This window comes from Typopeltis vanoorti, chromosome 16 (genome assembly GCF_054136105.1).
Source record: "Typopeltis vanoorti isolate ZY-2024b chromosome 16, IOZ_Tvanoo_1.0, whole genome shotgun sequence".
Lineage (NCBI taxonomy): Eukaryota > Metazoa > Arthropoda > Arachnida > Uropygi > Thelyphonidae > Typopeltis > Typopeltis vanoorti.
This window is the reverse complement of record NC_143564.1, coordinates 57,596,627-57,623,332: the sequence shown is the minus strand read 5'-3', so window position 1 is coordinate 57,623,332 and position 26,706 is coordinate 57,596,627. Positions and strand designations below refer to the sequence as shown.

Below are 26,706 nucleotides of genomic sequence, written 5' to 3'. Positions count from 1 at the left end.
TTCTTTTTTGGTACTGCTGTCATCATGTACCATGAGGGCTTTCTTTTATACTTGCTCTCCTCATGTACATTACCTGCCACAGGATTACATTTTCTCCCTCATTTGAAAATCCCCCACATTCAACATCTTGCATGCTTCAGTTGGCATATTTTAATACCATCTTTTCCTTTTCCTGCAGACTACTTGCATTCACCAGCGTGTGCATTCCACACATGTGGAGATTATAGTTCAAATGGAGTGACTCTTAAGCAAAGGGATAAGTTTCTGCATGTAATCATGTTCATTACAAACTACAGTATAAAACTACCTCCAATCTGCGAAGCACTCATCGTTAGAACTTCAGCCCAACAGCCAAGAACATCCATCCTAGCCCACTGGGGCAACTGTTTATGACTTTACTTTGTTATTCTTCCTTGGTCATACTTATTCTATGGTGGTCGCCATCCTGAAAAAATTAGTTTGTCTGAAAATGCAAAAGAAGTCGAAGTATGCAGTTTTCTACTGGTGATTCTGCACAAATTCTTCCTCTCAACTGCTGAAAATAGCAATCAAAATGAATCCAAGGAAAGACACCAGTCAAGCCTTTTTAGGGAAGGGCCTGTATGCATACGAGTATGGTCTGAAAAGTTCTTGGCTTGACAATGAAAAAACGAATTCATAATTTCAAAATGATTTTTTATTTTTTAACATAATCTCCCTTAACCACGCTACCGGCCAGGACGTATATATACGTCCAAGTTTCCATGGATGCGAAGTGCATATTAAAATTGTAATACCATTGATATTACATTGAAGCATATGAGGATGCATATTTGATCCATAATGGCCGATAAGGTGGTTAAGACTAGTACATTTATTCCAGCGATGCTCCAGCATCATTATTCCATCCCTGTAGTGGTTCTCAGTAAGATCTACAAAATACTCCTACAGCTGCAATCACCTCTTGATTCGAAAAAAAAAAACGCTGACCACCGAGGAAGAGTTTAAGTTTTGGGAAGAGATAGAAGTCAGAGGGAGCCAAATCCAGGGAATAAGGTGGATGTTCCAATGATTCATAGTGCAGATCCCTTAATTTTCACATTGCCAAAACACCTTTGTGGACAGGTACATTGTCCTGATGAAAGATGATTTTTTTTTCTCCTGCAAACCGGGTCTTTACTCATGAATTTCTTCATCTAGTCTGGTTAAAAGATTGGAATAATATTCTCTGGTTATTGTTTTACCCTTTTCACGATTATTAATAAACAAAATGCCTTTAGCATCCCAAAACACCGATGCCATGACGTTTCCTGCTGATGGAACCGACTTTGTCTTTGGCGCTGAACAACCAGCTTCTGTCCACTGTTTTGACTGCTGTTTTGATTCTGGTGTGTAATGGTGAATCCAAGTCTCATCCATAGTAATATGGATGAGACTGATGCACAAAATCAGTTTTATTCTTGTTAAAACGCTCCACCCACTGTTCAGAGATTTTCATGCGAGTGCATTTTTGATCTGCTGCGAGCAAGCGCGGCACCCATCTTGCGCAAAGCTTTTTCATTTGCAATTCTTCATGCAAAATATATCCTACACATTCTTTTGAAATGCCTATAGTCTCAGCAATTTCATGCACTTTGACTCGCTGGTCCTCCAATACCATATCGTGCACTTGCTCAATGATTTCTGGTGGTGTTACACTTTTTGGATGTCCTTCACATGGATCATCTTCAAAGCCTGGTACAGCCATGTTTAAACTCGCAGCACATTTCTTAATTGTCGAAAATGAAAGAGAAGAGTGTCCATAAACTTTTATGAACTTAATGAATTTTTTTTTGGCGTTAAACCTTTTACAAAGAATTTTATCCATTTCAAGGGATACAACAACACTTTTGCTTCAGTTTAGAAAAAAAATCTTGCTGATAGTGTTGCCATCTATAGTCGAGGCCGAGAACTTTTCAGACCACCTGCGTATGTTAATTTGCACATTGTTCCCTAAGATAGCAACTTGACTTAACTTAATATTATCAATATACAGCATATGTTTTTATACACTGGCAACCAAAAACTAAGGACGAACACTATTTCTGAAGATTACAACTGCATATTCAGATAAATCAGCTTCTGGCAGTTTGTATAACTGGCGATTTCGAGGCAAAAGTTAGTATACGTTCAAAAATTTTGAATCGCACTCAAAGAAGTCATGGTAGCACTCAATAGAATAAAAGACTGTGCTAAGAAAATTGAAGGAATAAAGTTGCAAACCTTGATGTCATGTAATGTTTCAAAGACACTATCTAGATTTCATGTGGAGAATTATTGGACAGCTTCAAAAAGGCAGCAGAATTACTGATATCACCAGAGAGTGTGGAATTTCGCATAGCATTGTATCCAGGCTGTTGAGCTTTAAAAGGATGGTGAGCAGCTGTAGTAAGCCCTTTAGTAGTTGTAGCAGAAATGAGGCATAATGGGTGCTAGTTTTGCTGAAGAATGGCCATGGAAGTATCTGTAGAAGAAGCATAATGCAGAAATTGATCTTTTATGGGATAGCGGCTGAAGAGAGTCTGTAAGAGAAGTGTCATTTATCAACCAAACTGCCCTTTTCTGAACAGCATCAAGGATTTTTAGAGAACTTTTATGGGATAGCGGCTGAAGCATCTGCTGTGATTGCTCACAGCAGTTCAAAAATGCACTTGCATGAAAATCTCTGAACAAGCATCTTTTATGGGATAGCAGCTGAAGAGAGTCTGTAAGAGAAGTGTCATTTATCAACCAAACTGCCTTTTTCTGAACAACATCAAGGATTTTTATAGAGGTCCTAGGAGCAGTAATCCGATGTTGGTCGAATTTGGGATTTCTACAGAATAAATAACTGTTCAGCAGAGAAGTAGTCTTAACAAAAAAAAAAAAAAAAAAAAAAGATCCCAAGTTTTTTGGAAGCTGTTGATGCTATAGAAGTGATGATTGTTTCAGGAAAGGTTTGGAGTAAGAGTCAGTCCAAGAAGAGAGAGATTTGCTGTTGACTGTTGAGCTTAGCATTATCAAAAGTAAGCAGAGAAGATCTGAAGTCTATTTTACAGGAAAAACAAAACTGCATTTTGGAAGCATTGAAGTTAACTAGGTTGCTTTCACCCAATCATGGATACTCGTGTGTCCATGATTGGGTCGACTTCAGCACTTTGGATTACCAAATTAATTTGCAGCCCTCCTGTGATAATATTAATAGCAATCACAGTATGCATACTTCCACTCTCACTACACATCTTAAATAACATTACCCAATTTTGGACACAGTGTTTAAATTAACTTGTGCTTTGCTCTTGACTGTTCTAGAGCATTCAGTCAAATCTGTCATAGATGCCAAACTGCCATTTTTTGATCTACTTTCCATCATTATAATCATGTCATTTCACTTTATATCATCGTAGATGGCTTCTTTTGTATATAAATGAGCTCATTAATCTCAAACTCATAGTTTTGCTTATAACAGTATACTGCATTCTTCCACATGCTACTTCATTTGACAAAGCTGGTAATGCTCATGTGTTCCAAACTATAGAGCAAGGACAGCCTAGTGAACTTGAATGCTATCAAAATACAGTCTTCTTATTCGTAAGGAAGCTCCCTTCACCTTCCTCTACCTTTGATAATACTAAATGTCCAAGCAAGTTTAGAGTCTCATCTTGGGCTGACTTACTCTTCAAGTCTTTTCTAGCATGAACACACAACTTTCCCAAAAGGTTATTTTTTTCTGCTGAAGGCAGTACTCCTCGCTTGTACAGTTGCTATCACTATATAAATCTGTAATCCACCTAGCCATAGAATACTAGTCTAACGTTTGGAGTGGTGTACCAAAAACCTCCTTCAAAATGCTTGATGCTATCCAGAAGAGGGCAGTCTAGTTAAGATTACCTCTATTTAGTAGGATCATTCCAACCAGTTTGTCATTATCATTCATTTTCTGATATGACTGAATAGTACGTGGGAAGTGAATCTAAATGTTTGCACACTTGCATAATACTTATCCATATTTTTTTGTGTGTGGTTTCTGATGAAGATTATTATAAACCTATAGTACATTTTGTATTGTGGGTGGGATAATATAGGAATGAAAGGCAAAGCTGCAGCAATACAGTTATATCTTGATTGACAGTATTACAGTGCCAATCACTGACAGAGTTAACATTAAATTGTATTTTCTTCATTCCAGAACTGTCTCTTAACAGCACTAGCAGCTAATAACATTTAATACATTACAACACGTGAATTATCAGCTGTTCATTCTGTGCTGTATCATTTACAGTTGAGTGTGTGCATTTCTGGTGTTATTAAATTTGTACAAATACCTTTGTTTTATTTTATGAATTGGGTGTAGATGGTTAGTAAGAAAAATGTTATTTTAATACTGTTGAATACAGTATATATACACACAAATTTAAATATGTAGGAAGTTTTTTACCTTAAAGATACCAAGAAATTTTATACTTAGTTTTAATCCTTTTCCCAAGTAAGCAAAACAAAGTTTTGCACGTGAAATATATTCATGTCTGAGCTACTTGTATATAGAGACTGATGACTTCATATCACTTGCCTCAGTATGTATCCCATAATGCAAAGCACACCCCCTTTCAGGCATGTATAATGCAATCATAATGAGAAGGACCACTACCCAGACCGGTTTCGACCTTTATTGAGATGGAAGCTAGACTCAGGAGAGATACCAAGGTTGAAAGCAATGCAGAAGTCATATATATCTCATATACAAGTAGACAAAAGGTGCTTGACCTTAATAAAAATTTCTGGATGAGAGAAAGATGTAGAAAGTTTTTTTACCTTGTAATATAAGTTAAAGATGCCAAGAAATTTAAATATGTATACATTGAATAAATAGTGGCAAGAAGCAGTTGATTGATTCTATGAGTATTTTTTCAATTGTTTTCATTGTGTATATCAGTGTTCATCATAGCAGACTTCTCTAAATCACAGATCCTCAGGCATTGTCCATGATAATTTAAATGTTGTCAAAAAATTTAAACTATGCTATCAGAATTTAAATACACAACTGATGCTATATTAAATTAATACAATTTAAAAGTCAGATTGTTTTCAAAATTAGCATATTCTTGGTGCAAACATCTTAATCTGTCAGTGACTGCTTTTTTTTTTTTTTTCTTCTTCATGGAATACAGGTATTTCATTATTGGCCTGTCCCTTCTTACAAAAATGCAAACTGTATCATCTCTTATTATTTTTATATTTGAGGGTAGGCTTAAATTACCTTTTCTTCTGAACATTTTTCCTCAGTTATATTTTAAAAATACCTGATTAGCTGTACTGTGTGTCCTGTGATTTTAAAGCTGAAAACATTGGAACTAAAATTTGCACATATGCATTTTCTCTGCTAATTATTTCACATTGTATAATTTTTTCCTTGTTTTGTGTACTTGTGTCTGTATTCCAATTTATTCATATTGAGGATTTCATCACTTAAGTTATTTGCATTTTATTATTTTTTTGTAAAATAAATTAGCCACATGCAGTGACTAATGCAATGAAATAATAAATTGTTCTTCAAAGAAGATAATGTCTAAACTTCATTTCTTAATGGCTTTAATAAAATAGTGCTTAATATACTTGAATTTAATTTATAATTCAGTATATAATACATTATTATATAGTTCTGGAAGTGTTTTAATTTTAATTGAATTTTCTTTTTCTTTTAGAACTAGACACCAAGGCTAGCAATTTGTCCTACCTTTCACAGAAATATAAGAAAGATGCCCACTACCTAAATTTAAAATCAACGTATGCAAAATTAGCTGCAGCAGCTGTTATATTGTTTGTATTTTTTCTGTATTTTTGGGTTCTTTAAATGCAACACTTTCCTTAGGACAGAAAGTTTCTAAAGGAATGTTCCAAGTCATCTGCCTAAAAATATAAAAGCTATGCTTTTATATTCTTTGAAAGCTTAAAAGTACAAAAGTAAAGTTAAGGGGGAAGTTGATATAGTTTCCATTTTGATTCATCTCCAACTCTGCTCTTGAAATCATATGAATTTTTGAGCTTTTTTTTTTTCCCATTTGTTCTGTTACCTTTTTCTGTGTGTCTTATGATTGTATGTATATATAAATATATATATATATATGTGAATAAAAAATACTCTACAGCATTGGACTTATTCCCTTTTAGATAGTTTTCTTTTACTGGGTTTACTGCAAATTGTAGTGCAAAAATAAATAACTCGGAAAAAATTGTGAACATTTTTCTCATTTCCTTATTAATGTAAGCTGTATCACTTACTAGTACCACCATATGGGATTGCACTGTTTGAATTAAGATTCAAACTCACATCCACAACTAGTTCAAGTAGATAGCATTACTGTTCCAATAGGATGAAAACAGTGGTGTTCAGCTTCATTTTATCTATCTACATGCATATGCTGGACAATGATTTTAAAGTGATAGTTGACTTTCACCACTATAACAAACTACCAAAAAAATCCTGACATTGCTATCATAATTAAACTATTCCTGTGGACCTTATGAGGTTACAGACTGTATTTGGAATCCTAACTTCATCAGTAAAAAATGGGCATGCCCTTGGAATTTTTGTTTCATTTCATTACACAGTAATGTCTGATAATCCTTGCACAGGGTTTCACAATAGTTTTATCAGGTTATATCAATTGCCTTTTTTTATAACAATCCCATTTTACAAATGATGAGAAACCTATAGATAATCTGGGCACTTGCTATATAAAATTTTGCTTTTTCAAATCAATAAGCAGGCAAATGTCTCAATGGGTCCCAGTTCCTGCTGTACCATGCAGATAAACAGATACAGGTATGGTTCTCGAGTTAGTTGATCTCTGGCATGGACAAATGGTCTTTTTCTCTTGAAAACTCAGGTTTTTCATTCTGTAAACTCAAGAAAATTGACTGTAGAAACCACAAACAATAAAATTTTATATTGTGTTCAGGTTATAGACCACAAGATGGCAACACTAGTTTGCGATCTCTTCACTGGATGCCACTTAAAGTTAGCGATAGTCTTAGACTAGCTATCTGATTGGCTATTACCTGTGGAGATTGAAATGCCTACTCACTCTCCAAAAGTTAGGGCTAAAACATTTTGGGAATAAAAAACAGAGAATTTTTTCCCCTAAACCCAAGCTGTAAGGAATGCCAAAATCATTTTGGAACATATGAAAAACTATTCCATAGAGTTGGCAAATTTGCTGAATTTCCAAGCCAATCAAATGCTGATTTTCTGGAATGAGGTTCTGAGACACACCAACACTGCACTTTCTATAAACTAATATAAACAGAGACATTTAGCTGCCTTACAGACTTCATAGCTGTGGACACAGAATCAGTGATATTACAGATGAGTCAATGTCTATGAAAAAGGTGGCCCAACAACATGTTAGTCAGGTGGTTGTGATTCAGTATTATGCCAGTATATATGAACTCTCAAATATTGAACTTATGTAGTACAGATTGTTATTAAATGCTAATATAAGCAGCACTAGTTGACAGGCATTAAATATTGATTACACTGAATTTAAACAGTTTATGGCATCTGGAAAAAAAAAAGTCATTCTATAACTTAGTTATACTCAGCACCAATATCTTTTTTTTTTTTTCCCCCCATGAAGTAAGATTTCTTACAAAATATAAATTTATATATATTCTACTGAAACTGTTATATTTTCCTTTTTTTGCCATTACTGTTGAGGCAAATTTCAGAATCAAGTATATTCACAAACAGAAGTACAAATAGATTTGAAGTGCGAAAGGTGGAGTGAATATCTAATAAATTAGACATCACTTAAATATGTCAGTCTGAGTACTGCTTCCTATTTAATTGCATTGTCTTTATATTATGTTTAATTTGCATAAGCCATTGTCAACAAGAGCTTATGCAAAATAATTCACAAACATTTTATTTTAAGTGTGATTGCTTCATATTGTGAAAAAAGAGTGTGAAATCATTACATAAATATTGAATTTCATATGAAATAAGGTGATTCAAATAGTTCCCTTGGCCTTGTGGAAATGCTGTTTGCTTCCATAATAGCAAGCCACTCTAGGAAGGTTTCATTTATATAGATCAATTGTAGTTATAGTTACCAATTTGAGGAACTTTTGCTACGTCTTTCAATTTAACTGAAGGAATTAGTTAGCTGGTCTCATAATGGAGGTGGATGGAAGATTTTTTTCTGGCAAGGAAATATTTTCATTCTGCAAAACAAACTGGCCAAAAGAACACTTGCAGTTAACAAACATAATACACTGGCCTCAAGACATAGTTACTTTGACCATAATTCCAAATAGTGATGGCCTAATAGCTAGGCTTTTCTTCAATTACTTCCCAAGTTTAGTTGATCTCTGGCATGGGCAAATAGGTTTTGTTTTCTCTTGTAAACTCTAGTTTTGAACTAGCAATAAAAAAAAATTGACCATTAAATTGATTATTTTCAGATATTACATACCTGTTAGGATTAGGGACATGAAATGGCTGCAGTTGTCTTCCCGAAAAGTCAGTCCTTCACTTGACTGCCCACCTGTCAACAAAAAAAATTAAGGCTAAAAGAGTTCTACTCTCTAAAAGCATTACATCATTTTTTGGGTGGGAGATAGGAATACTCAGACATTCTTGAAATGTTCCAACCACTTATATATTCACATGAATCCATTTTTTTATGAATGGGACAACACAGCTTGTTACCACCGGATTAAAAAAAAAAGTGGCCAAGAAGAAAGATCTTGTCATTCCAGGTTCCAAAAAAAAAAAAAAAAAAAAAAAAAAAATTGAGTCAGAAGTTTGTTACCATATGAGAAATTAGGATAAATGAAACAATTTAAGACATTTGATGTTTGTTATTTTAAGATGGTGCAAATTTAAAGAATTCATGTAACCTTATAGCAGTGTTTCAGGTTCTGAAATGCAAAGCTGCCAAAAGAACTGTTGAATACAGGAATTTTTTCTAGGCCTTTTCATATATTTCCCAAATTAGTCCATAGTAATCTGGTACAACCAAAGGTATTTAATTCCCATAAACTAGTTTTTAACCTTGCAACCGAGATAAATTGTTTACAGAACTTGCAGCAAATCAACAATAGATTTAGGATAACCAAATGACAGGAGCTATAAACAGTGGTTATCAAAATCAATTAATAGCCTTAAGCTGTTATTACTTAATGGCTATGGGTGGATCTTGGCTGCTCACCAATTGCCTAAAGTTGCCTAAATTGGTGAGCAGCCAAGATCTGCCCACTCTTTGCAGAATAAAAATGACATTAGAGGATTGATTTACTGTAACTATTCAGATATCCAGCAAGAAAAAAAGTTAGATATTTTTATGGAAAAAATTAACAAATAAATAAATTAGGCTGCAGACGAACAGTTTGAAGGAATAGTGATCACAACTGAAAACTGCATATTGATATGTCAAAAAAAAAAAAAACCTTGAAGACACAGTTCAAAAGGTTGAATAAGAGTTTCATGTACATTCCCAGTATTTCTCGAAGAATGTTCATGAATGAAAAGCAGGGGAAAAGTTTCACAGGATATGGATGAAATAGAGGTACTAGACATGGCATATTTACTGTTGGTTTAAAACATCCACTTAAAAAAAAGACTGCAAACCAGTCATTTAAATTAAATGCAAAGAATAAGATTTTCTTCTAAGTAAACTGACCTTCATATCATATAAAGATTCTTTATATGAAATTTTGCTTATATATATATGTGAAATTTTGGTCATAGTTATATATTTTATAACTACAAAACTTGTGTGTAATGAATATTGATACAGATGTATGTAAACACCGCTTATGCAGCATACGTGTAAAATACAGTACTTGGTCACATGCATCACTACATGTTCTGGACTTTAAAAATGCTGCTAGTCATTATCAATAGTGTTGATCACAAAGGGGAGGGGGATCTTTTGGAGTTCAATAAGGGCTTATTGTGTGTCCATCTGACTGGATTCTCCAAAGTTGAGATATCGCTGGTGTTTAATCACTAGAAAAATAATGCAGATATACTTGTCTTAAAGGTATAACTAGTCATACAGTGTCAGGAATGAGATTGGTGCGATCAGAGAAGTCTTGTACCAACAAACAGGATTTCCTGTGTGCAGCAATTGAAAAGCATTTAATGAAGACTTTGTTCCTTACCCATATCTCACCAAACTATACACCGGAATTGACAGTCGCATGCCTATGTGGAAACCACTAATTTCTGCAAAGAACTGAAAAGTTCATCTACAGTGGTGTTGGGAACAGTGTGACTAGACACTGGAAGACCACGAAAAAAGTCATGGTACACCTTGTTCTGTACCAACGGTAGGCAGAGAATTGTGGGAGCCCCCATGAAGCAATGGACCCAGCTTGCTTTGTGCACACAACTCAAAGTTCTGGAGGTGGTGTCATGTTAGGCAAAAACTGGCGAGATCTTTCTGAGCAATAAATACAAAATGTTATATTCAGGCAATGATAAGGAAAAAGAGTGGCAATAGTATCCAACACTAAATACGAGGCTAATCTTGAATGGCAAACAATATCAAAGTAGAATGATGTGGGCAAATATCAAAATGGGGAACTGAACAATGAGACTAGTATATGTGCCTATGGTCCCACAGGAAAAAAGTTCTAAGGTAGAAGTAGAGAATTTTTTGAGGCTTTAGAGAAAGCAACTGACACAATGAAAATGGAAAAGTTGGTCCTTGTTGGGGATCTAAATAGCAGAGTAGGAAATGATTGAGACATACAAAAATATTTTGGGAAAATTTGGAGAAAAGAAAGCTAATAATGGCAAATACCTGATGGGTTTCTGGTCAGGACATGGACTGGTTATTACTAACACAATGTTCCAACACAAAAATATGCACAAATTCACATGGAGAGAAGAGACGAGGAATAAAAGTCTCATTGACTACGTTATTGTTGATAGTGATGTTTTCTCTCTGGTGCAGGACACCAGAGTGTACAGGGGATTTGAAAGTGGAAGTGATCACCATTTATTCTTGAGCAGGATAAAATTGAATTTCATATTGAAAATAATAACATGCAAGAAAGTTTTAAAGTGAATAAAAGTTGAGCAGCTTGCAGATGTGAACTGTAGACTAAAATACACAAACATTATTGCAGAAAAAAAGGAGTTTGAGAATAAGAACCAAACCTTAAAGATTCAGTGGCAAGCCCTGAAGAAAACATTGATTCAACCCGAGAGCATTTGGTGAGGTTGTCTGCAAGGATCTCCATGGTGTGCACAGAAAGTTAGAGGCAGTGAAGGAAAAGAAAGCATATTGAAAGTTCCTGGCAAATAAGTCAGCTTTAGCTCTTAGAGAATACAGAGACAGATGTAAGAAAGCGAAACACTGTAAAACTAGCTAAACAAAAGTCATGGGAAGACTTTGGCAAGAACATAGAAAATAAATATCAAGTAGGTGGTAAGATATTCTGGAGGTTGTTGAAGAAGCTCAGAAATGGAGGAAAGAGTGCTGTAAAAGGAACTGATAGATGATAAAGGTGACATGAAAACTGGATAAAAAGATATCCTTGATGTATTAAGTAATTATTCTGAAAATTTGCTGAATGTAACAAGCAGTGACAGCACAGTGGTAAAAAAAAAAAACGCGCAGCAGGCATGCAATCAGTACTGCATATCCATACTTGAAGTAGAAAAAGCCATCAAAGGCTTGAAATATAGAATGGCAGAGCGAGTAGATATTCAGCCAGAAATGCTGAAGTATGGAGGTATAAAAGTCTTGCAGTGGCTGCATAGATCAGAAGGCCTGGACAGATGAATTCTAGATTATTGGAGTAGAATTCTCACAGTATCCATATACAAAAAGGGAAATAAAACAATGTTAGAATTACAGGGGTATTTCCCTACTCAGTGTCCCTGGTAAAATTTATGCAAGTGTACTTGAGATACAGTTGAGAACAAGCTGGATTCAAGCCAATTAGAGGCTTTCGGGATATTTTCACTTTACAACAAATAGTTGAGAAAACATGGGAATATAACAAAAATCTGTATTTAAGTTTTGTGGACCTGCAAAAGGCGCATATGACAAAGTGCCAAGAGAAGAACTATTCAAAACGCTAGTTATATGGTGTCAGTGGGGCATTATAGCAAGCAATACTGAATCTTTATTTGAGTTGAAAGTCAGCACTTAGAATTGAAGTAATGAATAGCTAATAATAGGTCTTATTTCAGACAAATCTGAGTAAGTCAATCTTTGATTTGGGTAAAGGGCTTCCCTCCTAGGATATGGAGGCCTCAGGTTAAAAGAAGTTACTGGTGATGTAAGTTATTCAGGTAGTACTATCATATCTTGTACACCCCTTGAGGGTACATGTCAGGAATGTGATGATGATCTTCCATCCAGAGTTTGAACTTAATGTACGATTTTCAGTGTAGGCAAATGCAAAAAGAGATGAAAATCTGATTGACTTGGTATGCAATATTTGATTGAGATTTCCTGCGTAAATAGAGCTCCTTTAGTCCTAATTAAAAAAAAAAAAATCGACAAGAACTTCACTCTTTGGACATCACTGAGTTCAAGGCCATAAACAATCAAATATTTTGGAGAGAATATGAAAGAGAGAGACATGCCGCCATCTCGGGACATAACAGGTGTAGTACACACACATCATACTTGAATTTTATTTACGCTTTTTGTGGGTTAAAAACTAGAGTTTTCAGGAAGAAAAACTTAACTTGCCTGTGCCAAGAATGTCAAAAAAGGTTCCTCTATTGGCTACTAAAATCGAACGGACTGCGGTCTATCTTCGGGCAATCTAGCACTACTGAAGCAAATACCATTTCCACAAGGGTTCACTGGCACCATTTACCAAACATTTTATCTGTAAATTTATTTAAAGAATTACTTTCCGTTTTTCTAAGAACAACAGCATCTAAAAAATATCACTGGTTTGGGTGCTTGGGGGGATTGTAAATTATATCTGCCTGGAAGACATATTGGAACAGAGTCTTTAGTAGTTATTTTATGTTAAAGCGACTTGTGGGCTGCCATTTCGAAGCTTTTTGAAGAGAAAAGGATTGAGACATGAAAATTGCAATTTTGAATAATTACCTTCTATGGCAATGTGATTAAATATGAAAAATAAATGAAAATGGTCCGAGTAGAAATATTTCACGATATATAAAGCAAAACTACTGATGAAGGAAATAAATTGGCGCGAGGACAAACTATCCTTAAATTCTGTGCACGAGGACTGTGACAGCTATAAACAAGGAATTCCGGGTGTTTAGGTGTTTGACCTCTTTTTTTAATATATATCGAACAGTCAATTTGTCATTTGTCTCGCCTAACCCGCTCCTCTATTGAAAGTGAAAAATGTCAGTAAGCGGAAGAACACATAATATACAATTAATGAGAATACAGGTTAACTCATTCTGCCTTGCAGTAAAAAATTGCGGTAGCAATAAACATAGCAACTTTTCTGTAGATTGCAAGCATTAAAATTGCAGTATTTTTTTTTAATAATCGAAAGATTCTGAATCATATTTTCATACTCATTTTAATATTAAGAAAGAGCTCTTGCTGGGAATCAAAACAGGATTTCTTTAGAATATGTTGTGTAAGGTAATTTATTATGGAAAATAGCAAAACAGATTTTGTTAATACAGTTGATGGCAATCTTAATAAATTTAATTTGTGTTTCGATATTCATAGAGATAATATTTTCTTCCACATCAGGTGTCTGCATAGCTCAGTGGAATAAAGACTCATAGCTGATAATAGGTCTTATTTCGGACAATTCGGAGTAAGTCAGTCTTTGATTTAGGTAAACATGGCTTCCCTCCTAGGATATGGACACCCCAGGTTAAAAAGAAATCTTCCATGATGCTAGATATTGCGGATATAGATTTGGTTTCAAACTACTCCTTAGTTAGTCAATCCTTGGCTCATGCAATAGGAAAAACCTTGGATTTTTAACCTCTCAATTCAGAAAAATCAAACGTGCAACACACGATTAAGAGCGTATAATATTAATTAAAATTAGGAACACTACATGGAGGCATTAGTCTATATTCTGTTGCCTTTTATTTAGCACACCACAATAGTGCGCTCAGCTGTCGCGATGGTGAAGGTGGTGTTCATGAGGTATATTGATTTCAGAAAAAGTTACTTCCAAAAAGAATTCTGCTTACATCTTTTAGGAAATCAAAAGAAGTTAGAAGATTTATATTCGCACTACATTCCTAACATTTTGTCTGTAGTGTGAAACTTCACCAATCTTTCGTTTCTTATTTTGTTCGGATGTTCTATCAAAAAGATAAATAAAAAATTAAAACGACAAACACGCTAAATTTACAAAATTTGAAATACAAATAGCAAGTGAAAGACTGAAATGTTTTCACGGGATATGTAGTATATTAACTGTTTCGCTGTTATTACTACGAACAGTTTCATCAGGATCTAGGTTACAAAGACATTACGCAGAAATTATGAAAACATGAGTGCTTTCATAATTTTTCATTGTTTGTTTTCATGTGTTTACATGAAAACAAACAATGAAACTTTCCAACTACTAACCGTGCTCAAACTTCCTTAACTTTTTGCTGAGCCATTAGTAGCAGAGGCTCTACTAATCGACCAACCTTTGCTGGCTATGGCTGGTCGATTAGTAGAGACTACGATATCATATAACGAATCTATAGATTCGTAATATGTAATATTCATACTGCTTACATCAATACATAAAGGTGAACCGTATAACTGTTTCAACCACATTTCTTTTGGTTTTCTTCCAAGTAACACTGATCAAGGTATTATTGTTATGATGTACTAGTGATTGCGTCTTTGTGTGAAGTGAGCATCTTGGGCTAGTAGTTCATAAAGTATCGTCCAATTATATGCTGTTATCTAAAAACTTCCCGGAATTTATACATAGTTTAATCAGAAGATGGCCACGCTGAAAAACGAAATTTAAAAGAAGCTAAGCAGCCCAAAGGCTTATTCGGTCACAGTAAGCAAGATCTTACCAAGAACGCCTTTTATTGATAATCGTCTTGATTTTCACTCGTTTACTGGGGATAACATCAAAGGTACATGTGCCCAACATCCCTTGCTTTCTTGGAGTCTCATATAAATGTTTGTCCACGGTGTCTGTGTGTGTGTTCTGCGGCTGGTTCTCAGGAGCAAACCCCCGAATTACTGGCAGTTAGCTAATATTAACAATCAGTGGATCACTTAGGATTGTCTAACTTACTTGGCTATGTTGCTTAGCACCATGATTTGAATCCAGATCTCTTTCTAGACAAGTAACGACAACGCTTGTTGATCAAGGCTGGCGGAAGCGGGCATTCAGGGCATGCGGGCGCCGCTACGAAGGGGCGTCGCCGCCGGAGCACGATTCATAAGTTCATTTTTAAGAAACAACATTTTTATCATAAAAACAAAATATTCTTAGAATGATCAATACTAAAATAAATAAGGCCGGATACACTGAATAAAAATTGTATATTGCCGCCTCTTTGATCAGCTGGCTGTTTACAATTTTGCAGCGAGAGCAGGTTAAACGCTTGCCTGCAGAATGTTGTGTCTATTGCAGTCTATCTAAAGTGAAACGGTGAGCGGTTTTAATGCACAGAAACGAATTTTCGTACAAAACATTTGTTGCTAGTTAACCAGTCATATGGTACGCATCTCAGTAGGCTACTGACAGTAGCGCAGTGCGGACTATTATTTCATCTCTGTGTCGTGTAGTGTAATAATTTCTTGTGGCTATAAAATAGAAATGGTATTAAAAAAAAAAAGTTATCCGGTGCACAAAATCATAAGAGTCATGCTGCGAAAGAAGCAGATATTAAGAAACAAACGGGCTCTTAATAAATTTGTTAAAATATTAAAATATTCTGATGCAGATTGTAACCAACTCGATACATCAGAAATCAGAGTTGACGAACCGTGCACATCATCTAGTTTGCATGAAAGTACTGTTACAACTATTGAACAAGATAACAAGACAGCATGATTTAAGTGAAAAACAGTTAGAAGATTTAGTTGTAGTTGACCAGGAAACTAACACATTGTTAGTCTCTATAAATTTAGAAGATCCAGGTGAATGGAGAAATATTGATGAAAAATTACGAGTTGTTTTAAATTAAATGGGGCCTGTTCAAAAGAAAAATATAATATATCCCAGAGATACATATGGTCGTAAATTTGGCGACACGTATTATAATAGAAAAATGGAAAATGGGGAGTTCCTGCCAAGAACATGGCTCATTTATCCCGAAACTTTAAATTCTGTTTTTTGCTTTTGTTGCAAACTTTTTGCACCTACAGAATCAAGTAGTCTTGTAGAAGGTTATAACGATTGGAGAAATGTAAGTACAACTTTGCATACACATGAGACTAGTTTAACTCACATGAAAAATTTCTTAAAATGGAAGGAACTTGATAAAAATTTAAAAAACAAAACTAATATTGATTGCCAGACTCAAAGCATGTATGAAATGAAAAAGAAACATTGGACGAGTGTTTTAGAACGCTTGATTGAAATTATAAAATTCCTTGGTAGCCAAAATTTAGCTTTTCGCGGATCATCTGATAACTTATATGAAAAGAATAACGGCAATTTTTTAAAATTAGTCGACCTGTTTGCGAAGTTTGATCCCGTTATAGAAAATCATGTTGAAAGGACCCTACAACGAAACAATAGAGTACATTATTTAAGTAAAGACAGTCAAAAATGAAATATTGGAAACTTTAAGTAACGCAGAGATACAATTTTATTATCAATTCGAAAATCTAAATATTATTCCATAATTTTAGACTGCACACCTGATGCAAGTGAAACAGAACAAATGACCATTATTATTCGCTTTGTTACCTGTGACCACGTCCTGGTTTATGTGCAACAATAATGGAACAACTGGAAAAATGGAACATTCCCATTGAAGACATGTGAGGTCAAGGGTATGACAATGGGGCAAATATGAAAGGGAAAAAATATGGGCTCCAAAATTTGCTTTTGAACAAAAATCCTCGAGCTTTTTACGTGCCATGTGCTGCTCATACTCTAAGAATAATCATTAACGATGCAGCCAAAGTGAACAGATACAATTAGTTTCTTTGCAATTATTCAAGAAATATACAATTTCTTTTCATTCTCTCACAAACGTTGGGCAATCCTTTTAAAGTTCGTAAAAAATTTAACATTGAAACAGCCATCAGAAACGCGATGGGAAAGTAAAATTAATGCAATCCGCCCTCTACGATATCAGAATTAAGATATAATTAGTAGAAATTTATGATGCACTTTTTGAAATTTTAATAAAGAAACCCAGCATGAAGCACAAACATTATGTGCTAAAATGAAGGACTACAAATTTATTTGCTCTCTTATAACTTGGCATGATTTACTTAATAGAATAAACCCTGTGAGTAAAAAAATGCTTCAAGACAAAAATGTGAACATTACACTTGCTTTAGAATCTATCGAAAACTTAAAAATATTCTTACAAGAGTATCGATCAGATACAAATTTTAAAGAAGTTCTAAAAACGGCAAAAGAACTGAGTGAAGAGCTGGATGGAGAACAAGAATTTGAAACTGGTACGGAAGTTCGACGACGAAAGAAGACACGACAATTTGAGTACAAGCATCATGACGAAACGCCACAATCGCCAGAAGATAAGTTTAGAGTGAATGTTCATATTGCATATTCCGGTAATTGGACCACATATTTTTATTAAGCTATATAAACCACAATGAATAAAACCCGACAAGTTTCGTAAGTCGTTTGACTTACATCTTCAGGGGTAAAAGGTAACTTAAAGTTTAAAACACAAAGAAAAGAGAAATTATTAATAATAGTTCATACTATATAGTTGTAGCTGTCTGACTATTCATAAAATTAAAAATCAGCAGATTCAAAGCAGTGCTGAGTTTAAACAATGTTGGATGATGCCACGTTCTGTTGTTCACGTTCATAATGTCCGAGGTATATTTTTATTAAAGCTGACCAAACTTGGTGGAGAATTAAGCTTCCATACCATACCACTTCCACCCGCCACAATGTACCCTGGCAGAAATCAAACATGTTGTACATAGAAAAAAAAACTGTTACATAAGGAAATTTAAAGAAGCTGCAAACCTGCTTAAAATCCCAACACAATGCAATAAAAATCAAGGCTTAATTCTCCACCAAGTTTGGTCAGCTTTAATAAAAAATATACCTCAGTCAGACCTCGGAACAACAGAACGTGGCATCATTCAACATTGTTTAAACTCAGCACTGCTTTGAATCTGCATTCTGATTTTTAATTTTATGAATAGTCAGACGGTTACAACTGTATAGTATGAACTATTATTAATAATTTCTCTTTTCTTTGTGTTTTAAACTTCAAGTTACCTTTTACCCCTGAAGATGTAAGTCAAACGACTTACGAAACTTGTCGGGTTTTATTCATTGTGTTTTATATAGCTTAATAAAAATATGTGGTCAAATTACCGGAATATGCCATGTGAACTCCTAAACCGCAGAAACCTCCAATTACAATTAGAGTGAATGTGTTTTATACACTTCTAGACGTTGCTATGTGTTCAGTTAATAGAACGTTTTGAACAACTAAAAACATATTATGATAATTTCAATTTCTTGTATAGATTACTACAAATTAATAACGAAGATTTACGAAAAAATTGTGACGATTTTGAGATTCTCTTGAAGGACGGCGACAATAAAGACGTAAATGCAATAGAACTATATGACGAGTTTTGTGCTTTCCGGGATATTTTTCGGAAGGAGAATTTAAATATTAAAAATTCTTTCGAGATTCTTAATTTTATTGTGTTCAATAATTTATCCTTCCCTACATTTTCAATTGCTTTAAGAATACTATTAACCTTACCTGTTAGTGTAGCGAGCGGTGAACGTTCCTTTTCCAAGTTGAAATTGATTAAAACCTACTTACGAACAAGTATGTCACAAAAAAGCCTGCTAGTTTGGCGTTAATGCTATTGAAAATGATATATGTGTGGAATTAGAAGTTAAGACCATTATTTCTAATTTTGTTAATATGAAATCAAGAATCCTAAAATTTTAATTAAAAAAAATTTCAAGTATATTTATGTAATTTAATTTATTTTCTATTATTCTGTAAAGATGTTATTTTTTGAATACTTATATTAAATGTTCTAATTATTTCTCAATTCTTTTCTTATTTTCGCATCTATCTTGAGTTTCTTTTATTTTCCTAAAAGATAATTCCACTTATAAAAATTATTTAAAATGCAAGAATTTTTTAAACTTTAGTTCAAATAAATTTTAACTTTAATTAAAATTCATTTTAATTTTGTTAGCGATTCGGGTCGGTGAGAAGGCTATAATCCCTGCATCATTATATTCAACGATTAAAGTGAAGTGGCTTTATCAAAATTTGCTTTAACTATTGAGAATTTTTTGAATATTCGGGTTTTTAACGATTATCCTGCCTAGTCAACACCCCGGGATCGTTACATTTAGCGAACCAACGTGTGGCTGTTCTGTCAAAATTTATTTAAGAAATTTCAAATAATTTAAATTTCTATTATCGTAAAAGAGCCACACTCGCCCGAATCGTTACAGGGGCACTTAGATAGAAATTGCATGCGGGCGGCAAAGACCCTAGCGCTTGCACTGCTGTTGATAACTAATCATTTATATTAGCCATGCAGAAATGAATACGTAGTGAGTTGCTACTCTCCCTCTAAATAAGCATCTCCGTGAGAGCATGGCATCAAGTTTGCCAAAAATCAAATTATTTTATGGATAATTTAGTAGAGCGTTTCAGCGAATTAAGTTTTCTAATGGTTTATCAAATAAATAGAATGCGTATAAACTATGCGACATTCTATTTAGCTTATACGATTTCATAGCGTTAAAGAAGGGAGGAAAAAGTTTGAAAACTTAGTTTAATTTGAGATCTTTATTAAAATTTGTCGAATCATCTCAATTTTAGTTTCAAATCAGACTATTCCTAATGACAAAATTTGGCAACAGATTTTAATAAGAGCAACAACTCCGCTAGTACTTAGACGTAATTTAATTAGATTTAATTATTACAATCATCACTAAAGTCTGAGGGCTTAACCCAATTTTGATTTTAATTATATTTTTTAGTGGCAACAGGCAAAATCGATACGAAAATATAGCCTACAGTACATCGCCAAAAACAGCTTTAAGATCAATTACATTGATAGCGAATGACGTCATTAATCAAGAAAAGCATTGCGAAACGCATCTGTTTATGATCGCCTCTAATCATTTCCATACTTGCTTTTAAACTGTTAGTATTCTGTTAATGAAGCACTAATGAAGATACCATATATCATATCAATTTTTAGAATTAGATTTTGGTCATGATGTCGTTTTTATTTCTGACTTCTAATAACCTACTTCTTTTTTTTTAAGATTAGCAAAGTCATACTACCATAATTAAACCTCGCCACTGTACATGGCCTTCCCTAGTTTAACCTGAAGACACACATATAAGGAAGATGAATAGCAACCTTCGTTTAGAGGTTCCTTCTAATTCTAAAGTAACACATTTGTAATTAAACGAATGTTCCATTTTGAGTAATTAATAGGGTGTAGAAAGTTTAAACTTCACTAGCCCGAGGCTCAGAAGAAAGTTTGTTCCTGCCAACTTTGACCTCCGTGTATGTAGGTTTGTAGATTAGCGTGTCAACTATTGAGAGAGCATGGAAAATACCAAAGCGTTTTCTGGGCACAGCACCTTAGGTGACCTTGGATACCACGCTCAACTTCACCTTCATAACATTCTTAGCAAAGGTAAGAATTTCACTTGACAAAAATGTTCCCACCTCTCGTTTTAGTTAATACCACTTGACCTCTGATGGAATATTCTTAAGCGATGATAAACAGGTTTGGATGCTGTCAAGTTGAATATGGAAGGACGCAGACAATAGTTGAAATGTGCAGAATTCTTTGAGATTCCAATGTAAAATGACACGGTTCGTTTCCAGTTGAACATCCCTTCCAATGAGGATAGATTGTTATACTTACTTGAAAAAGTAATTCCAGCGAATCAACAACTAAGATACTAATTTACCAAAATAAACTATAGTTTAGGGCTTCCCCTCCCCCTTTTTTTTTTTTTAAGGAATGAGTACACTAGTATTATGCCTAAGTATGTGTTCTACTGGCCAGCTTGACTGGTTGAAGGTGAGACATCCGCAAGAGGCCGGCAAACTGATCTTCCATTGAAAAGTCCTGGTAAAGATTTTTTTTTTCACACTAGCCTTCCTTCCCAGTTCTCTTTCCAACCAAAGAGCTTCGTCTAAATAGTTTTGCCTATGCTCGTTCGCGCTCTCTAAATATGCATCTTGTACAAAATTCATGAATGCTTGTCCGATTTAAAACAACCTCCCCAAAGGGAGGTTGTTTTAAAACAACCTCCCCAAAGGGAGGTTGTTTTGAATCGGATTTCATGAATTTTCGTTGTCCGATTTAAAACAACCTCCCCAAAGGGAGGTTGTTTTAAATCGGACAACGAAACAATCTCACCTGAGGTTGTTTGAAAAAGTTCCATGTTTGTTTTCAAAAGATCAGGGCTTTCGGACTAAATAAAAGATACAAAAATAAATGAACATTTTAAAACTTATTTTAAAAAATCCTTAGGCCGCCCATGGCATTAATGTACTATAGAGATTGGTTCTGCGGGTAAGATACGCGCGCTATTTTTTTATTTTTATTTTATTTTTTTTCTTTTCAATATTCGTTGTTCATCAGTTTACGAATATGTGAATCTCTCGTGTACGCTTAGCTATAGCAAAATACCACACTTAAATTGTACTGTAAGTCCTCTGAAATTCAGTACCTCTGCTACCTTAAAATTCACAAACGATCCGCAGAGTGATCAGGTTCATGCGATTAATTCAGCAAGGAAACTAAATTAATAAAGGTTGTTAAAAAACAATAAGGTTGCGTTTACAGTTGCTTGTACTGATATTCAGCATTAAAAAAACAAACCAAAAAAAAAATTAACACACTGCAAATAGCCTTTGATTTCGTATTATTTCACAATTTTTAGTTCATGAGTGAATGTCCCAACAGAAAATTATACGATATCGAAAAAGTGGCAGCATATATCTTTCGTTCAGAAGAGAATAGGATTAGTTCAAAACCTTATTAAGATTTTTCAGTTAATAAAAATGATTGCCCAACTACGCTGTTTGGCGTAGTATCAAGAATACCCTATTTCATAGGCAGTAGGTATCACTTCCTGGTTTCTGAGAAAAGTAACAAGGAAGTAGTCGCTTGCCATCAGAAGTACGCTCGATTTTCTTGAGGGATGGTTCAACTTTTTAACAAAAAAAAAAGCATAGTGTTAAGCCCAGTAATAGGTGCTGATGTATTTTAATATCATTATTACATTATTTATATCATAGAAATTAAACACGAATTTTAAATCAAGAAATATAAGAAATATTACAGAAATTGTTAATTTATTTGAAAAAACGTATTGATAAAACTTCAGTACAAGGAATGACGCATGTTTCTTTTGTTCAGCCTTTCTCAAGAATTAAACTATCAGTTTCAATCTGTTTTATAGACAATGAACATAGAGTACAACACAATATATTTGTAAGTACAAATATATTGCTTGCGAAATTATGCATAATTTCGCAAGCAATCACTAATATAGCATATTCAAAAGCCATGGAATAACACAGCAAGTAATTACAGGAGTGAGGTCTAATAGGATCTGGGTGGAAAGATTTCATCAATCATCATAGCTTATGTCTGTCAATTATGTGTCCTCTGGTTGGTCTGTTTGTCCAACAGGGATAAGCACTCGAGTTTTCGGGATGAAAGAAAGAAAACAGAAGAAACTATCACCTCCGTATTTTGATCATCAGCTGAAATCCCAAAAGTGAACCATCACAACAAGCAGCCAAAGGTGGACTATTATTAGGTCGAGTTAAAAAAACGACTTCTGTGAAGTTAGAGTTTAATGTGAATTAAAATATAACATCACTTGATGCTATCATTGTGGCTCCATAAATGATTATACGAGTGAGTAACTTATGTTTTACATAATATGAAATCATTCCAAGATCAATAATGACACAAAGACATCGTTTTTGATGAGTTATAGGAAATGTGCAATCGTCCGATTGGTCGTATATTTACGTATTGAAAATATATGCACTGAAAATAACTGCATGATTTAGGCACTTTAATGGAATCCGCGCGGCATATCAATTTGCAGAATATTCAAAGTATTCTGAGTGATCAGTTTATCAGTGATATTCATTTAATGAATATCACTGATAAACTGATTAACCAGCCTTTACTGCGCAGCATAGATACGCCAAGACGTTGACTCCCCCCCCCCCCGGGTTTCGAAAAAATTCACATAGGTATCTTTCAAGGCAGATAAGACAAATTCCCGTATCCTCAGTGAGATTGGAATTTGATAAATGGGGGGGAGGGGATTCGTTAAGCTAAAGCAACAATCGTATTTCATTCGTAGCCATTCCAGAATAACGTGACATGCTGTAGAACAACATGGCACGTTATTCTGTTGTAAATGCTGATTACATATAAGGAATGGTTCAGCGTAAATGGATGTTCTTGAGAGTAACGATGTTCGGGTAGGCAGCACTATTAAACCCTTGCCCTACTAGTATCAAGTGGGCTAAGGAATGTAAGAAAAATATGCCGCAGACCATCACTCTACCAATACCGCCTCATATTGCTGTGACCAAGCAGGATAGGTCCATGGCTTCGTGTTGCTGTATCCATGCCTTTGTCCTTCAATCTGCAGAAATAACAGGGAACTGTGATTCATCACTCTGTGCGACTTTTCTTCAGTATTTTAATATTCGATGCTAAAGTTCATTCTCCATTCCTTAGCTATAACTGCGTATTTTTCTTGAATAGACATGAGTTGATACTCTCACTGATGTCCTGCTGTTATACACCGTCTGAGGCAAGTGTGGAATGTATGGTGCGTTTGCTTCTTTTATGACTCAGTCATTTGACCAATTGTAGCACATTACTGGATTTAACAATCCTTCGCTAATGCGCCGATTGTTCATCCCTGCGGTTAACTGTTTTGAATCATCTAAATCACTTGATCGGCTCGCCTGATTCACTTCCGTTCGAGTCATTTTAGATGACAATCTTTGCTTATCATCACGCATATGTGAATAGTTAATGTCTTCTGAATACAAATTACCGCATCGTTATAGCTGCTGCCTGCCATATGTCGATAGCCGCTGGTTACTAATTGAGTTGTCTAATATTTTTGGCCACTGAGTTGATAATATAGTTGAAACTGTATCAATGATTATTAAATTATCACAAAAGGCTCATAATTGATCATTCTCACTATTCAAGAACTGCTGGTCGTGAAGCATACTAAACCAACAAGAGCCTTTTGGAAATAAAACAAAATGAGAGAAAAAAAATGAACTGAAAAAAAAAAAAAAAAATTACGGAATAAGAACTGCCAGCAATGCATTTCAAAGTGATACCGAAAAAGAAAAATTGAGACATTACCTGTAGTTGCAATAATTAAATCGAAAGAAACCTGACTATCATCCTTCCACAAAATTGTCAATATTTAAGTAGACGTTCGGAGGTTCTATTTATCGGTGCAGTATAAATGTGTCTGTGACAAATAGTTCCAGTGGCTTGATAAGAGCTGGTATCATTTGTCAATGTAAGAATATCATAGGACCATCCAGCAAGAATTTTAAGTCATCAATCACATCGATTATGTGGATCTAAAGATCGCTTTATCTGAGAGACAGCCGGGGAGTAGATGTTTTCCTGATCGGTAGTTTTAAACTAAGAAATGATGTAAATATGTAATCCTCTGGTTGTATGTCCTAGTTGTATAAAGCGTCAACACCCGATAATCTTCAGTCATTTATGAAATTATATGAAATGGAACCCCAGTTTTGTTCCTAATTCATAAATCAAGAAATGTTTAACCTGAGTTGCAACAGTAAAGGCGATATATTTGACGAAGGGAAAATTGCTATCTCAACAGCTCCATCTACAAAAACACCATGACACAAATTTGCTGTGAAATGCGCTATCTAAAATACTGAAACTTGGTTTTTATTGGCAAAGCGAAGGTATTTATAAGTTTCTTACCATCGTTGACATATAAGTCATTAATTCCCTTTACCTGGAGATCTGAATATGCAACAGTTAACCTTGTTATACAACGAAGTCGGTATAACAGTAGCAGAACCGGCCTGCAGTTGAAAAACAGGAAAAAGCAGGCAGTGTTTATCAGCAACAGGATCTCTTTCCTGCAGACTTTTAATTACCTGGGAGAATATAATTTGATATACCTACTTTCTTTTTTTCTTTCTTCCAGGCACGTTCCATGCACATAGCTGTTCACGCCTCTTCTCTGCTTGTAATATTTCCTTCTGCCATTTCTTGATGAACGTTTCAGAAAATGCCTCGAATTTAACCACTTTAAACAGAAGTCATACTTTGCCGTTGTTGTATCGGTGTACTAATCACCGTACCATTATTGAGCATGACGAAAGAACACGCAAACAAAAATTCGCCTTAAGATTAATGTCATATCGAGAGTTAACAAAAAGGATAATTTGCTGATCGGTATTCATCTCTTGCTCTCTTTGAACTCGGAAAAATCGAGATGCTTCCTGATATTTTGACACAAGTGGAATATTAGGAAACATCTTCAGCTTCTTCCTACTTTTATTTTTGGTTTGGTCAAGAGGGAAGCTATTTTAAAAACTTGTCATAACAAGTGTCCTTCCTGGCCAGCTTCCTAGTGCTATATCAAGATGGATTACTTCATTTGCTATTTCTATCAAGCATTTCCTTTTGTTATACGAACTTCACTTTCCTTACCATGCAGGATATATCAACGTGATATCCCAGTTTTTCAATCTTGATTTAGAAAATACTTTAAGAAGCTTCTCAGTTTCTTTCTTTTTTTTTTTTTTAATTACGGCCGAAGCAACTAAGACATCAATCTTTAACCGCGTGTGCTGCCTTCTGATCGGTCATGGAAAGTCCGAGTTTCCGGGTGAAAAAACCCTTCCACCTCTACATTAAATCGACTAATTTCCCTTTAGAAGGTTCTCATCATAGAACCAAGGTCTTTCCAACCAAATGTCATCGTCAATACCGACTGAGCTGGAAGCACCGGATTCTCAGCAAACTAGACTTCAACAAAAGTGACAGCAAGTCGTTTGGCTAATTGCTTTTCAGGCAAATTAATATTTTTATTAAATGGCTGATGTCATCCATAAAATGAACGAATAACTGATGGCTCTTCCTTCTTAGTTTGGAATTTCTACTGAATTCTCCTCAATTAAACAAAATAAGCTTTTTAATTAGATATATTATTTTTCAGGATCATAGAATTTAAGAATGCATTAACTTCTGAATAAAATATCCAGTTGATCTGTAGTTGGTATTTACTTTTACATTTTTTTTATTAAAACTATTTTTTTTTATTTTAATGTTTAAACTTTCAATACAGAATATTTTTTTGTTAAACATTAAAATGGGAAGGCTTATTTTGAAATACTTGCCATATGTGCGCATGCTGTCTGTTTCATATTTCATCATTCAATTAATTACTCGGTTATATCCTTGATGGTGAAACTACTTTTGCGCTAATACTATTTGTTGCAATAGATTCTTGACCTAATTAATAGAATGTATCAG

At 34.5% G+C, this 26,706-nt stretch overlaps 2 protein-coding genes across 3 annotated transcripts in view; one reads left to right on the top strand and one right to left on the bottom strand.

The window, feature by feature from the left end:
* The window catches only part of Sec22 (vesicle-trafficking protein SEC22), a 65,143-nt gene extending 58,998 nt beyond the window's left edge, over nt 1-6,145 (top strand). Inside the window, exon 5 of the mRNA XM_090406586.1 lies at nt 5,700-6,145. Within this exon, the coding sequence (XP_090262712.1) occupies nt 5,700-5,848 (149 nt within the window). The 3' untranslated portion in view covers nt 5,849-6,145. The remainder of the gene's footprint in view (nt 1-5,699) is intronic.
* LOC150098042 (nose resistant to fluoxetine protein 6-like) overlaps nt 1-26,706 on the bottom strand; it is a 352,140-nt gene that overhangs the window by 264,497 nt on the left and 60,937 nt on the right. For both annotated transcript variants that reach the window (XM_090406583.1, XM_090406584.1), the window contains one exon: nt 8,472-8,543. In XM_090406583.1, coding sequence (XP_090262709.1) covers nt 8,472-8,490 — 19 coding nt within the window. In that variant the 5' untranslated portion in view covers nt 8,491-8,543. The remainder of the gene's footprint in view (nt 1-8,471; nt 8,544-26,706) is intronic.